Below are 13,004 nucleotides of genomic sequence, written 5' to 3' on the forward strand. Positions count from 1 at the left end.
CTCTTTTTTTTTCGTGGGCCATCTCCCTAATTCCAGAGAACCCTAGCCCTGTCTTTGAACATCACAGCTAATCTCTCAGCTGAGAGTTACATAGAAACCTGAGGAACTTGGCAGTGGAGTTCAACGTGAAGGTGGAGGGCAGGTACGTAAGTCAGGGTGGCCTGTGACTTGTCTACGTTAAGCGGCTCCTGGGCAGCTGATCAATCATTCAAAAGCACCCTCCAGTTAAACATCCCCCCAACCAACAGAATCAAGGCCCAGTCTCTGCCTGGTTCCACACAAGGCTAAAACCAATGGCTGGAGGCCCAAACACAAATTTGGCAATTGGATGATACAAATACTTTTCAATCAATTTTATGATTTTGCTTATGGCCTGCTTCAAGGTATAATTCAGTGAAAAAAAATCAGTTCTCAGGTGGATGGAATTTTGTGACTGAATGGACCAATGCTGCTGTGTCAAGTGGGAAGGGTCAGTTCATCAAGAAAGAACCTGAAGCCTTCCTGAAGACCAGAGAGCTGACACGCTGTATGTCCCTTCATTCACCACACAGCCTGTCAACCCATCAAAAAAAGAAAAAAGAAAAAAAAAAAGGACACCAAACTGGTATGGCACGATTTATTCTTCAACAAACCTTGATGGCTGCCCCGTATATTTCTGTCTGTCCTCCTGCTCATCTATTAATCCCATATTTACTAGACCCATAACCATGTGTCAGGTGCTACCCTAAGTGCAAGCAAGTGGAAATTTACTGCTTTGTGGTATCTTTCTGTTACCTCTGTAAGTAATAAAGATCCTGTGCTGGTATCATTCCACAGTATAACCTAAAATCTGGGCACTGAGAATTTCTCTTTCTCAAATATCACTATACTCAGTTCTCTAGAGGTTTGAAAAATACATGGCGGGGGTGAATTTTATGGTATGTGAATTATCTTTCAGTTAAAAAAAAGTTTAAAAAAATGCATCACAGCACTGCACCTCCTTGGGATTTAAGACTTCCATTCTTTTTCAACTGAATGTATCTCAAATCTATAACATGGCCAAAATGTCCATTCGCTTTTCACCCTGAACCTTTCTATTTCTATCCGCAGTAGGGAGCCACTGACTGTTCATTAGAAAGAGACTTTCAACCTCAATCCTTCAGCACTGATTGCTCAAAAAAATTCTCATGGGTTCTTCTGGGATCTTTGGTCTCTTAGATGTTATTTCTCCTGGTGTTCTAACACTGGTTAAGTGGAAGAACAGAATATTACACCAAACTTCTGATGGCTCTGGGGGACAAAAAAATATGAAAATTTAATTAAGGTGAAAAAAGAGGCCCTTGGTGGAGCGCACAAGGAGAGTGGGAGATGGGGATGAAAAAATAAGGGGGAAGCAACAAGGCGAAAATCCTGAAACCCCTGAACTAAATGTATGTATTGGCTTGGCCAAAAAAAGTTCGTTCGGTTAGTGACTATGTAGGTTAATGAACTAGACGAGCTGATGTGTGTTGAGGCCCGTGGCACAGTAGCTGACATTTAGCGAGGGCTCTGCCCTGGCTGTCTCAGCCTCCTTTTCATCCTCACTCATTCGTTGGAAGAGCACAGATACTTCCATCACTGCTAGGTCGTTCTCAGCAGCCACAGTATCACAGTCACCCATACAGCAGATGAGTGGTAAATAGAAAAAGGGAAAAAAGAAATCAATGTGGTTTTCATTTCATGCTCTTCCAAACGAATACAAAACATCTCTGTGATTTGGGAAGTTAGCCACATGTCTTCAAATTGACTAATTCAGTACTTGACCACAAAGCAGCACAGAAACAGGGAAGATGACAAATAAAAAGTCTCATAAATACTCTCCGCCCAGGGGATGATGGTGACAAGTGATGCTATTTATTTTTATTGTTATCGTTAGACTGGGGGCCCCTTGAAAGGCAGAGATTTGAAAGACTGGGAAGGAGGGAAAATGAGAACACTGTGGTCAAGCTGCATCCAGCCCTCACTTTGCAGCTCTCACCAGCCTTTGAAAAAGATCTGCCTTGTAATCACTTTACCCCACTTCTGCAAAACACCCGTGTGCATGACTAACCCATGCTATGGCCCCAGTCTCATCGTTCTGCAAAGAATTGAGAATGTGAGCTCTGGAATCAAACAGCCTGAGTTAGAAACTATCTCTAGGACTTACTAGCTATATGACTTGGGTGAGTACTTTGCCTCTCTGACACCCAGTTTCAGTCCCTGTAAAATGGGAGGATAGTGCTGATAACTGCATACGGTTATTATGAGGGTTAGATACAATAAGAGAGGCACATTTCTTAGCCCATGATAATCATTAAGTAAATATTAGCTGCTATTGTTACTGCTGCTAATTTTGTTTTTTCCCTCTGCTTCTACCATTCTTCCACACAAGCTGCCGTCTTTTGTGGAAAGCTGAGCTCAGGCCAGTTGACAGACTCCCATCAGAGGCTTTTGTTTCTGACCTTATGAAAGGCCTTGTGTTACACCTGGCTTTGCTGTGTTCCTGGTGGGCTTCCAGAAACATGGGACCAGACAGCCCTGCCAGCTTTTATGGGAGTGGAACGGTTGGATCACACAGTAGGTATGAGAGTTTCTTTGTAAGAAACTGCTCAACTATTTTCCAAAGGGGCTGCGCCATTTCACGTTCCCAGCAGGAGCGTGTGAAAGTTCCAGTTCCCCATCCTTGCCGGACTTCAGCCACTCTGACAAGCGTGTAGTGGGCCTCACTGGGGTTTGCATTTGCCTTTGCATTTCCCTTGTGAGGAACGATGCACAGCATCCTTTGTTGCTCTAGCTCGGGCCTGGGTGAAACACAGAGCTGCTGCAGTCATCACCCAAAGAACGCAGCTCCAACGACATGGCATGGTCTGAGGGTGGCTTTTCTCTGGTTAGAGCCCAAGACGCTCGGGCTCCTGAACCCTCTTTTCCCAACAGAACAGAGATCAGGCTGCAGATCCACTCTGAGCCAAAGTGCATCCTGAAGAGCTGCTGGGAATGGATCCTGTTCTTCCCCCAAGGGCACAGGGGGGGTGATGGATGGGAATGGAGAGTTCCGGAGGACTGCGTGGTGGAGGAAAGAAGAGAGGGCAGGTGTGGCTGGTTTGTATCTCCCACGCCCCACTGAGGTAAAGCTGTTCAGTGAGACTCTCACTTCCCAGAGAGGCCGAGTGAACTCACAGGTGTCCCCGGTAAGGTGGGATGGGAAACAAGACTGACAGCACCTCAGACACAGGGGGCTTCTCCCAGTTAGTTGGGTCCCCACTCGGCAGAGACATGCTGAAAGACAGCCCCAGTGGACTGGGAAGGAGTGAAAGGAGACTTAGGAAAATCCAAGCGCTTGCACACTTGTCAGCGAGGGGCATGGGTGGGGAGAAATCCAGACATACAGTCGCTAAGCATCTATTATGCTCCAGCTCCCAACTGGACAGCATGGGTCAAGGCGGGCAATGGAGACATGGACCCACTAACGTGGAGCCACTAGGCAAGTCAGCTTTATCTGAGGTACAAACTGCTACCATTAAAACACAAATAACCATACCTATTGGTCCGTGCCAGGGATCAAAAGAGCAGAACAGTAAAATATGTCAGAGTAGCTAGAGAATTAACTTGGGTTAGAAGGAAAGAAGTGACAACTAGTATTTTTATTGAGCACCTACTATGTACTATTTTTTAGATGAGGACCAAACAATTTTTAGAGATAGATTTAAATCAGTGCCTGGAATACAGTAAGCACTATGTAAGTGATTGCAGACACTATTATTATTGTTGTTATTTTTTCTGGTATTCTTTTTTCTTTTTTTAAAGCTTTATTAGGACTTCCCTGGTGGCGCAGTGGTTAAGACTCAGTGCTCCCAATGCAGAGGGCCTGGGTTTGACCCCTGGTCAGGGAACTAGATCCCACATGTGTGCCGCAACTCAGAGTTCGCATGCGAGCCCCAGCTAAGGAGCCCATGTGCCGCAGCTAAGACCTGGTGCGACCAAATAAATAAATTGATTAATTAATAATAAAAAAGCTTCACTTAACTATAATTAGCATTCAATAAGCTGTGCATTTTTTTTTTAAACACATTAAGACTTACTTTATTGCCTAGATTATAGTTTATGCTGGTAAATTTTCTTTTCTTTTTTTTTTTTTTAACATCTTTATTGGAGTATAATTGTTTTACAATAGTGTGTTAGTTTTTCCTTTACAACAAACTGAATCAGTTATACATATACATATGTTCCCATATCTCTTCCCTCTTGCATCACCCTCTCTCCCACCCTCCCTATCCCACCCCTCTAGGTGGTCACAAAGCACAAGCTGTGCATTTTTAAAACATTTGCTTTGATAAGTTTTGAATAGCAGACACCCACCAGTGAAGACAATACTATAATCAAGGTAAGTATATCCATTACCTCCCAAAGTTTCCTTGTGCCCATTTGTAATCCTACCCTGCCCACTGCCCCACTGCAGGCCACCACTCATTCTGCTTTCTGTCATTATATATTAGTTTGCATTTCCTAGAATTTTTTTTTTTTTTTTTTTTTTTTTTTTGCGGTACGTGGGCCTCTCACTGTTGCGGCCTCTCCCGTTGCGGAGCACAGGCTCCGGACGCGCAGGCTCAGCGGCCATGGCTCACGGGCCCAGCTGCTCCGCGGCACGTGGGATCCTCCCCGACCGGGGCACGAACCCATGTCCCCGGCATCGGCAGGCGGACTCTCAACCACTGCGCCACCAGGGATGCCCTCCCAGAATTTTTAATAAATGGAATTACATAGTTTGTATTCTTTCTGTTTGGCTTCTCCCACTCAGCATAATTATTTTGAGATTAATCCATGTTGTACCTTATATTAATAGCTCATTCCCTTCTACTGTTTAGGAGTATTCCATTCTAACGATGGACCAACACTTTATCTATTCACTGTTGATAGACATTTGGGCTGTTTCCAGTTTGGGGCTATGACAAATAAAACTGCTATGAGTTTCTGTACAGACATATGCTTTTATGAGTGGAACAGCTGGATCACACGGTAGGTGTACACTGACTGTGTAAGAAACTGATCAACTATTTTCCACAGTGGTTGTACCATTTCACATTCCCACCAGCAGCACATAAGTTCCACTTTCCCACATCTTCACCACAATGTCAGCCATTCTAACAAGCACGTAGTGGATCTCACTGTGGTTTGAATTGCCGTTTCTCTAGTGACTAATGATGTTGAGTATCTTCTCAGGTATTTGTCATTCAAACCTTTTCTTTGGTGAGATGTATGCACCAACATCTGCCCATACTCCAATCGAGTCTGCTCTCCCTGTCCTCTAGGCATTTGGGAGAAGCTGTGTACCTGAAAGGGAAGAGCAAGGACTCTAGGGTCAGTCCCCTAGAGGGCTCAGACGAGCGTCCCGCTTCCTGTGTGTCACACTGTGTGACCCACTTAACTGCTCTTTGCCTCCGTTTCCTCACTTGTGAAATGGGGAGAGTAATGGTGCCCAGTTCACAGGATTGTTGAACTGATGACATAAAGGATTTAGCACAGTGCCTGGTACACTGTAGGTGCTCAATAGATGGTAGCGGCTAACGCCTCCTTATAATGACTGAGGCTGGACCAGGGATGCTGAACATCCTCTGTCCAGCACAGTGTAGAACTGTCCTGCCTCAAATGCCAGGAGAAGCACTACCTTGAGCTTCCTGGATGCGCAAGCTGTCTTACTGCTCATGGAACCACATCAAACCTCTCCTTGCCAATCGATGCCTAGCATACAGTCTGTTTTCCATACGTGTAGTTGCAGCGCCCAGGGCTAGCCTCAGTACGGAGAGACTGACTCCTGAGAACACTGATCCCAGAGGCTGACAACAGTGAGTCCTGGCGAATCATGCACAGTAGCTCAGCTGTTTCACTGGGAGCTGTAACAGTGGTCCTATCTGTGCCTTATGGTCTCCCTTCCCTCTCCACCTCTCTCAGTGACCTCTGCCAATGCCACTTGCTAAAGAGTCCAAGACAGAGAAACCTGCCCACACTCTTCTTAGCTGTGACATTCTCCCTTCCTGTGGTGCTCTCCCAATGGGCCTGCGATACCCACATCCCACCCAGGAGCAAACTGGTATTGCTGTGGGTGATGTGGACACCTAAGAGAAAGAAGAGAAGGGCGAGGCCAGGGTCTAGTGCCTGAAACGGGGCAGGAATAGCATCCCAGTGTGTGTGTGGGGGAAACTATAGTCCTACAAATAGCACATCCTACAGGAAAGCTTCCCTGTCTACTGGAAGTTTGAGTCGCCCCCTTCTCCATATTCAGCCCTAAACTGACCATCGGAATTACCACTCTGAACTGCAGTCATCTCCTTTTGTCTGTCTTTCTCAGTGAAGGCAGGCATGACACGCTCTCTTATTTATCTTAATACCCTTAGTATTTGGCTGTGCCAATACAAGAAAATGTTTTGGTGATGAGTGAATGATTTAATGAATAATCTTTTTAAGTGAACTTTAAATTTTACAACAGTTTTAGATTACAGAAGAGTTGGGAAGGTAGTACAGAGTTCCACAGACCCTACACCTAGTTTTGTCTATCATTAATATCTTACATTAAGTTCATATGTCACAATTAAAGAAAGATATTGATATCATTAACTAAAGACCTTACTTGATTCAGATTTCCTTAGTTTTCACCTAACAGCTTTCTTCTGTTCCAGGATCCCATCCAGGATGCTACATTACATATCTCTTTAGGCGCCTCTTGGCTGTAATAATTTCTCAGACTTTCCTTGTTTTTTGATGACCTTGACAGTTTCAAAGAGTGCCAGTCAGGTATTTTGTAGAATGTCCCTCAAACGGAATTTGTCTGATGCTTTTCTTATGATTAATTAGACTGTGGTTATGGGTTTTGGGGAGGAAGATAACAAAGATAAAGTGCCATTCTCTTCACACCATGTCAGCAGTACATACTATCAACACGACTTATCACTGTTGCTGTTGACCTTGATAATCTGGCTGAAGTTAGTGTGTCAGATTTCGCCACTGTAAAATTATTCTTTTTCTCCCTTTTTGTACTGTCCTCTTTGAAAGGAAGTCACCATGTGCAGCTCATGCTTAAGGAACAGGAAGTTATTGTTTGTGGATTTTTTTTGATGATACCCATTTTTGACTGGTGTGAGGTGTTATCTCATTGTAGTTTTGATTTGCATTTCTCTAATAATCAGCGATGTTGAGCATCTTTTCATGTGCCTCTTGGCCAGCTGTATGTCTTCTTTGGAGAAATGTCTATTTAGGTCTTCTGCCGATTTTTTGATTGGTTTGTTTTGATGATATTAAGCTGCAGGAGCTGTTTGTAAATTGCGGAGACTAATCCCTTGTCGATCATGTCATTTGCAAATATTTTCTCCCATTCTGTGGGTTGTCTTTTCATTTTGTTTATGGTTTCTTTTGCTGTGAAGGAATAGGAAGTTATGCTCCACTTCCTTAAGGGGGGGAATATCTATATAAATTCTCCTGCATGATAGATTTGTCTCTTCTGTTCATTTATTTATATCAGTACGGACTCATAATATTTATGTTATACTTTGGGTTATACTCCAATACACTTTATTATTCTGCTCAAATTGTTACAGTTTTGGCCACTGGAAGCTCCCTTGGTTGGCTCCTGATAATCCCTTCAGTTTGTGCGGTTGGGGTGAGGCGGGGTTTGTTTTTACTTTGTTTTGTTTTGAGCACTATCTTACTTTCTGGTGCTACAACAAGATACTCTAGGCTCATCTTGTCTATTTCCAGCCCTGGTCCCAGGATCAAACATTTCTCCAAGAAGCCCTGACCCTTTTATTGGAGAATGGTATTAGAAACCAAGATCTGGGCACCAGGAGTGCTTATAGCAACTATCTGCCAGGGTGTCCTTGTTTCTAGGCCCCCTCTGCTGTCACAGCTAGGAAATACATGTCTGTTTACCAACCTGTATACCTGCACGTCTGTAAATATTTCCATATGTATCCATCTGTAATCTACCTTAAGCTCAACCTGAGTTCATCCTGATGTCTTTAATTCAAATCCATTGTCACATGGATCATTCTAGCTTTAATGAATCATTTTTAACAATAATACCATATTTGGTATATGGTGCTAGGTATAGTGCCAAGCTGCTTACAAAGATTACCTCATTTAATCCTCAAAACAACGTTCTGGGTAAATACTACTGCCCACATATAATAGATGAAGACACTGAGGTACTGAAAGATAAAGCATCTTCCCTACACTCACAGTAAGTGGTGAAGCCAGTGTAAAAGCCTATTTTAGAAATTCCACACCCACTGCGTGATAGAGAACCACCATGCCTGCATTCAACTAAGACTCTGAGAAAACTTCAGTTCTGAGTGATTTAAGATGCAGATGTAATTCCCAGCTCTTACCCACTATCGTTCTGCTTCAAACCTTACCTCTTCAGTCTTCCCCACCCCCTCCCCACGGTCCCCTCTCCATCTGCCATGCTGACTAAAGACAAGTTGCCCAGTTACAACCTGACTTGACAGCTTGAGAAAAGGGGTGCTGGAGCGATGGCAGGGATCAGCTCCATCTGACCCTGTGACTTTTCAACCTCTGGCTCACCCCTGCTGTGTATGATCTTGGGTTTTGGTGAGTTGGTAGTAATTAACTCTGAACAAGCAGCTCTGCTTTCATGCAGTTGAAAAAAGAGCAGTATTTTTTTTTCCTTGTTAATTAAATCATCTACGAGGAAGATAAATGTGCAGCCCACACTTGTATCTTGTAAAATATCAAAGGCCTGATTAGAAAAACTTATGTTCAACCTCAGGCTTTTTCTCCAGATTCCTGGAAGTAACAGGGATGTGAAGGAAGGCAACTCCTAAGTACCAATACTTGTTACATTCCTTCCTTCAATCATTCTGGGTGAGCTAGAAAGAAGCAACCAGGATCAAACACAAAATATTCCTGGGAATTTTGACCCAATCAACCTACAGAATTAGAAACATCAGCAGTGAGCAGACAGGAAGAAAGAGAACCCTTCAGACCAAGCTGGAAGTCACTTTTTTGAAAAGCCCACAGACCCCTCTGGTCCCTGTGTTCTGTTTGGTGAATTTTTCCTGACAGTTGGTGGTTTTATTTGCCAGAACCACAACAAAGAGGGTCCTTGAGTTTTCCTGGGAGCGTTTCCTCAGATCTGCACCTCTCCTAGACCTCACAGAGGTGTGACTGCTGTTGGCTTGCTGGGTGTCCAGCACCTGAGCCAGATCAAAGGCATTTTCCGACGCCAGCATGACCACAGTCTCGCCCTCACCACATCACATTAAAGCTGATGGTTAACCCCCTCGGCCCAGAAGGTCCCTTCCCACTCCCAAGTACAAAGCGGGGTGGGAGTGGGCACTTTATTTCCAGCACAACACAACCATAATAAACTGGCATTTTATGGCCTTCATTCATTGCAACCAACGGCAGCTGCTGCCCACCAAACTCATTAAAGCCCAACAGTTGCTTCATGTGAGCCCTTTATATCACTAGGAAAGTGTAATAAGAATCCCCACAATTTCTGAGTGTCTACTATGCACTACGGATGTGTGTACATAATTCATGTTACCCGGAAACCCTGTAAGACTGGCGTCCTCACCCTCAGTGTGATGGATGAAGAATCTGAGGCGCAGAGAACTTAAGTAGCTGACCTTAGGTCACACGGCCAAAAAGTACATAAGCAGATGTCCACACCTACACCTGTCTGACTCTGAAGCCCACGCTCTCTCCACTCCTGTACGGATACATCATAATCATGCACAACACAGTAAGGCACTGAGGGGGATGCACTTGGGACTCAGACAGAGCTGGACCTGAGTTTTCAGCTCCAGCCGAATAGCTTGGTGACCTTGGGAAAATTATGCACCTTTTCTAGGCCTCAGTTGCTTAATTTCTAACATGGATGCTGTACAACAAGCCAGCATCATTTTCATTAAGGGACCAGGAAACTGAGACATGGGGATGTCACAGATTCACATTCACATGGATTTGCTTTTGCTCATAAATCTGAACCGAGTGGGGTAAAAATGCCTGAATTACAGGAGAAACCAGATCAGATGTGTCCCTGTGAAAATGGGAGGTGATTTACAAAGGTTTAAAACAGTGTTCAGGGCTTCCCTGGTGGCGCAGTGGTTGAGAGTCCGCCTGCCGATGCAGGAGACGCGGGTTCGTGCCCTGGTCCGGGAAGATCCCACGTGCCGCGGAGCAACTAAGCCCGTGAGCCATGGCTGCTGAGCCTGCGCGTCCAGAGCCTGTGCTCCGCAATGGGAGAGGCCACAGCAGTGAGAGGCCCGCATACCGCAAAAAAAAAAAAAAATAAAAATAAAAATAAATAAATAAATAAATAAATAAATAAATAAATAAAACAGTGTTCAGTGAAGACAAGCTAGCAAGTGTAGACTCATGTGGGGAGATAAGGGCTGACTGCCCTGGTGGGCACCTCCTGCTCAAGGAAGCCTTAGGCCTCTGTAGATCTCTCCCTTCAGTGACAGCCAAGCCTTACAACAGGGCTGCTGAGGGGAAGAAAGAGGCCAGGGCTTTTAAACTTAAAGAAGTTCCATCTAAGAGTTCGTCCACGGAAACACACAGAAGGAAATTTTTTTTGGAGGGGGTGCAAGAAGTCCAGCACTACTGTCCCTTTAGGAGGTTGTCCCTAATCCTGGACCCTCCCCAGGCAGCCACTGTGTCCTCTCTGCCCAGACAACACCAGTGCAAGTGATGGAGAGCTAACCCTGGCAATGTCACCTCGATCCATCCTCACAATGCTATGAGACATGTACTACAACTCTCCACATCTCACAGATGAGGAATCTGGGGGTTACCAGAGGGGTTAAGCGCCTTGCTTGAGGGCCCATCCTTAGGAAGTGGAGGAACTGGGACTGGAAACCAGTCGGGGGGCCCCATCATCTTTATGAAACGTGTGAGAACCCCTGCCACCATGCCTAACACATACTAGATGCTCTCAGTATCTCGAGTTCAGTCTGAATCGATACTGTGAGGCCTTGTAGCGTAATACCTGTCATCATCTATCTCACCAATGGGAGGCCCTATGTCATCCCTACGTCCCCAGGATTTAGCCCCGGGCACAAGAGCAGAGGATCACTGGATAAGTAAAGGTATCAATATTTACTCAACCAAAATATTTCATAGTACAAAAGGCTCACTGGTCCCCACGGTAACTAAACACAGTTTCTCATGGCACATAAGTCCCTCCATCGTCGTAGAGATTCTGCCCTGGACTGTATCCCAGATACCACTCTAATCCTTACGCATGTCCCCGCTACTCTCCCATTTGCCTTCCTCCTCCTCCCCCACCCTCCCCTCTGTTTTACTCATCTGGGAAAACTCCAAGGAGTCGTCCATTGTCCATCTTAGTTTAACAGAGTAACGACTTTTAAATAAAAATATGGTAGAAATGGGTACTTATCGAAATGGAATGCTTTCAGACTCATGCATTTAAAGAAGATATAAATTTTAGGGCAGGCACTAAATTTTAACTGCAATCTTGGAGAAAGCCTTTCCACTAACTCATGAAGAAAAATTAACAAAGTGAAAATTGCTTATCAGTGTTCTTTTGAAGTCATGATATGCAGCCTAATTCTATACATCATCAGACTGCTCCCAGGGAGATGGATTTATATTGATTGAGAGAGAGCTCAGCGGCCAAGGAAAATAGACACCCCTGTGCAGAGAAGACTCAGCTACCCATTAGGGACAGATCGTCTGGGAGCGAGGGTTGGCCATCTCTGGATCTGATTTCACCCCTTCCGCCTCGGCTCTCTGGCCAGGGTGATGTCAAAGGCAGACTCAACCCTTTTCACACTTTATAAGAATTTGGCCCCTGGAAAAAGATCTGGCAAATCTAAGCAAGGCTATTGGAAGGAGGGCTAGGGGCTGAGCTTTCGGCTAGACAAGGCACGGCACAGGCTAGGGTGGGGGGTGGGGGGCAAGAAGGGAAGGAACTGAGGCGGGGAGGGGCCAACAGCTCAGATCTCCTCCCTGGCCAGGCTATCCTCCCTGGAGTGTGGTAGCCCCGCCCTCGCTCGCTTGCTGGGCAGACTCACCCCCATGTGACAAGAAGATGTTCCACAGATGATAGCCAGCCGTGACGTCACCGGCAGTCCCTCACAGGCGAGGCCATGCCCCCTCACATCTGCTCCAATCACTCCTGTGAGAAACCAAAACAAAACAAAATCTTCTTAAAAAAAAAAAAATAAGAAGGAAAGAAAACTAAAACAAACATAAAATAATCTTTTTCATACCAAACAACATTGAGAAAGCATTCCATGTGTAGGCCAGTCTCAAACAGAAACCAAAAGAGCATTACTGGCCTGCCAGGGGAACAGGGAAACATGTTCTGCTTTTGCTTTACTCTCCTCAGTGTACAGCCTCGAACACTGGAATAATAACAGTAACTGTAATTAGAATAATAAAAGCAACAGCCATCAGTGATTTTTGCTCTCGAACTACCAGGCACCATGCTGAATATTTATATGTATAGTCTCATTTTATATTAAGCCTGTCAAGTTGATATTATTAACCCCACACACCAGTGGAGGAAGGAAGGCCCACCTATGGACGGAGTGACCCGTGCAAGGTCACACTGCTAGTAAGCAGCAGGGCTGAAGGGAATTTGGTTTAATACATCACATTTCAAGCTCAACGAAGGCAAAAGAATCGTCTGCTGACTCGATCTTCTCGGCATCTCTGGCTCACCATTCTTAGTACTACTCATCCCAGAACTCTCGGTATAGAGGATAGAGTGACTGACAGCGAGTTTCTGTTGAAAGAATGCCAGGTGGCAGAGAGTTTCCCATAAATGGTATAAGCTCAGGACGCTTCTCCACACAGATTGTGTTCCTTGATATCTGCTGGGCAAGTGAAGTTATAAATGCGAGGGGAGAGTTAGAGCCTTGAGTCGTCTGTCATTTATTCAAATATCCAACGAGCACTTTGTACACATACAACGATATACTGGGTGTGATGTGGGAGCCGAAAACATGCGAGCATTCCCAGCTAGT

At 44.9% G+C, this 13,004-nt stretch overlaps 1 protein-coding gene across 11 annotated transcripts in view; it reads right to left on the reverse strand.

The window, feature by feature from the left end:
* The window catches only part of FGGY (FGGY carbohydrate kinase domain containing), a 468,943-nt gene that overhangs the window by 207,637 nt on the left and 248,302 nt on the right, over window positions 1-13,004 (reverse strand). For all 11 annotated transcript variants that reach the window (XM_067006883.1, XM_067006892.1, XM_067006886.1 and 8 more), the window contains one exon: window positions 12,048-12,151. In XM_067006883.1, coding sequence (XP_066862984.1) covers window positions 12,048-12,151 — 104 coding nt within the window. The remainder of the gene's footprint in view (window positions 1-12,047; window positions 12,152-13,004) is intronic.

The sequence above is a fragment of the Kogia breviceps genome, chromosome 1 (genome assembly GCF_026419965.1).
Source record: "Kogia breviceps isolate mKogBre1 chromosome 1, mKogBre1 haplotype 1, whole genome shotgun sequence".
Lineage (NCBI taxonomy): Eukaryota > Metazoa > Chordata > Mammalia > Artiodactyla > Physeteridae > Kogia > Kogia breviceps.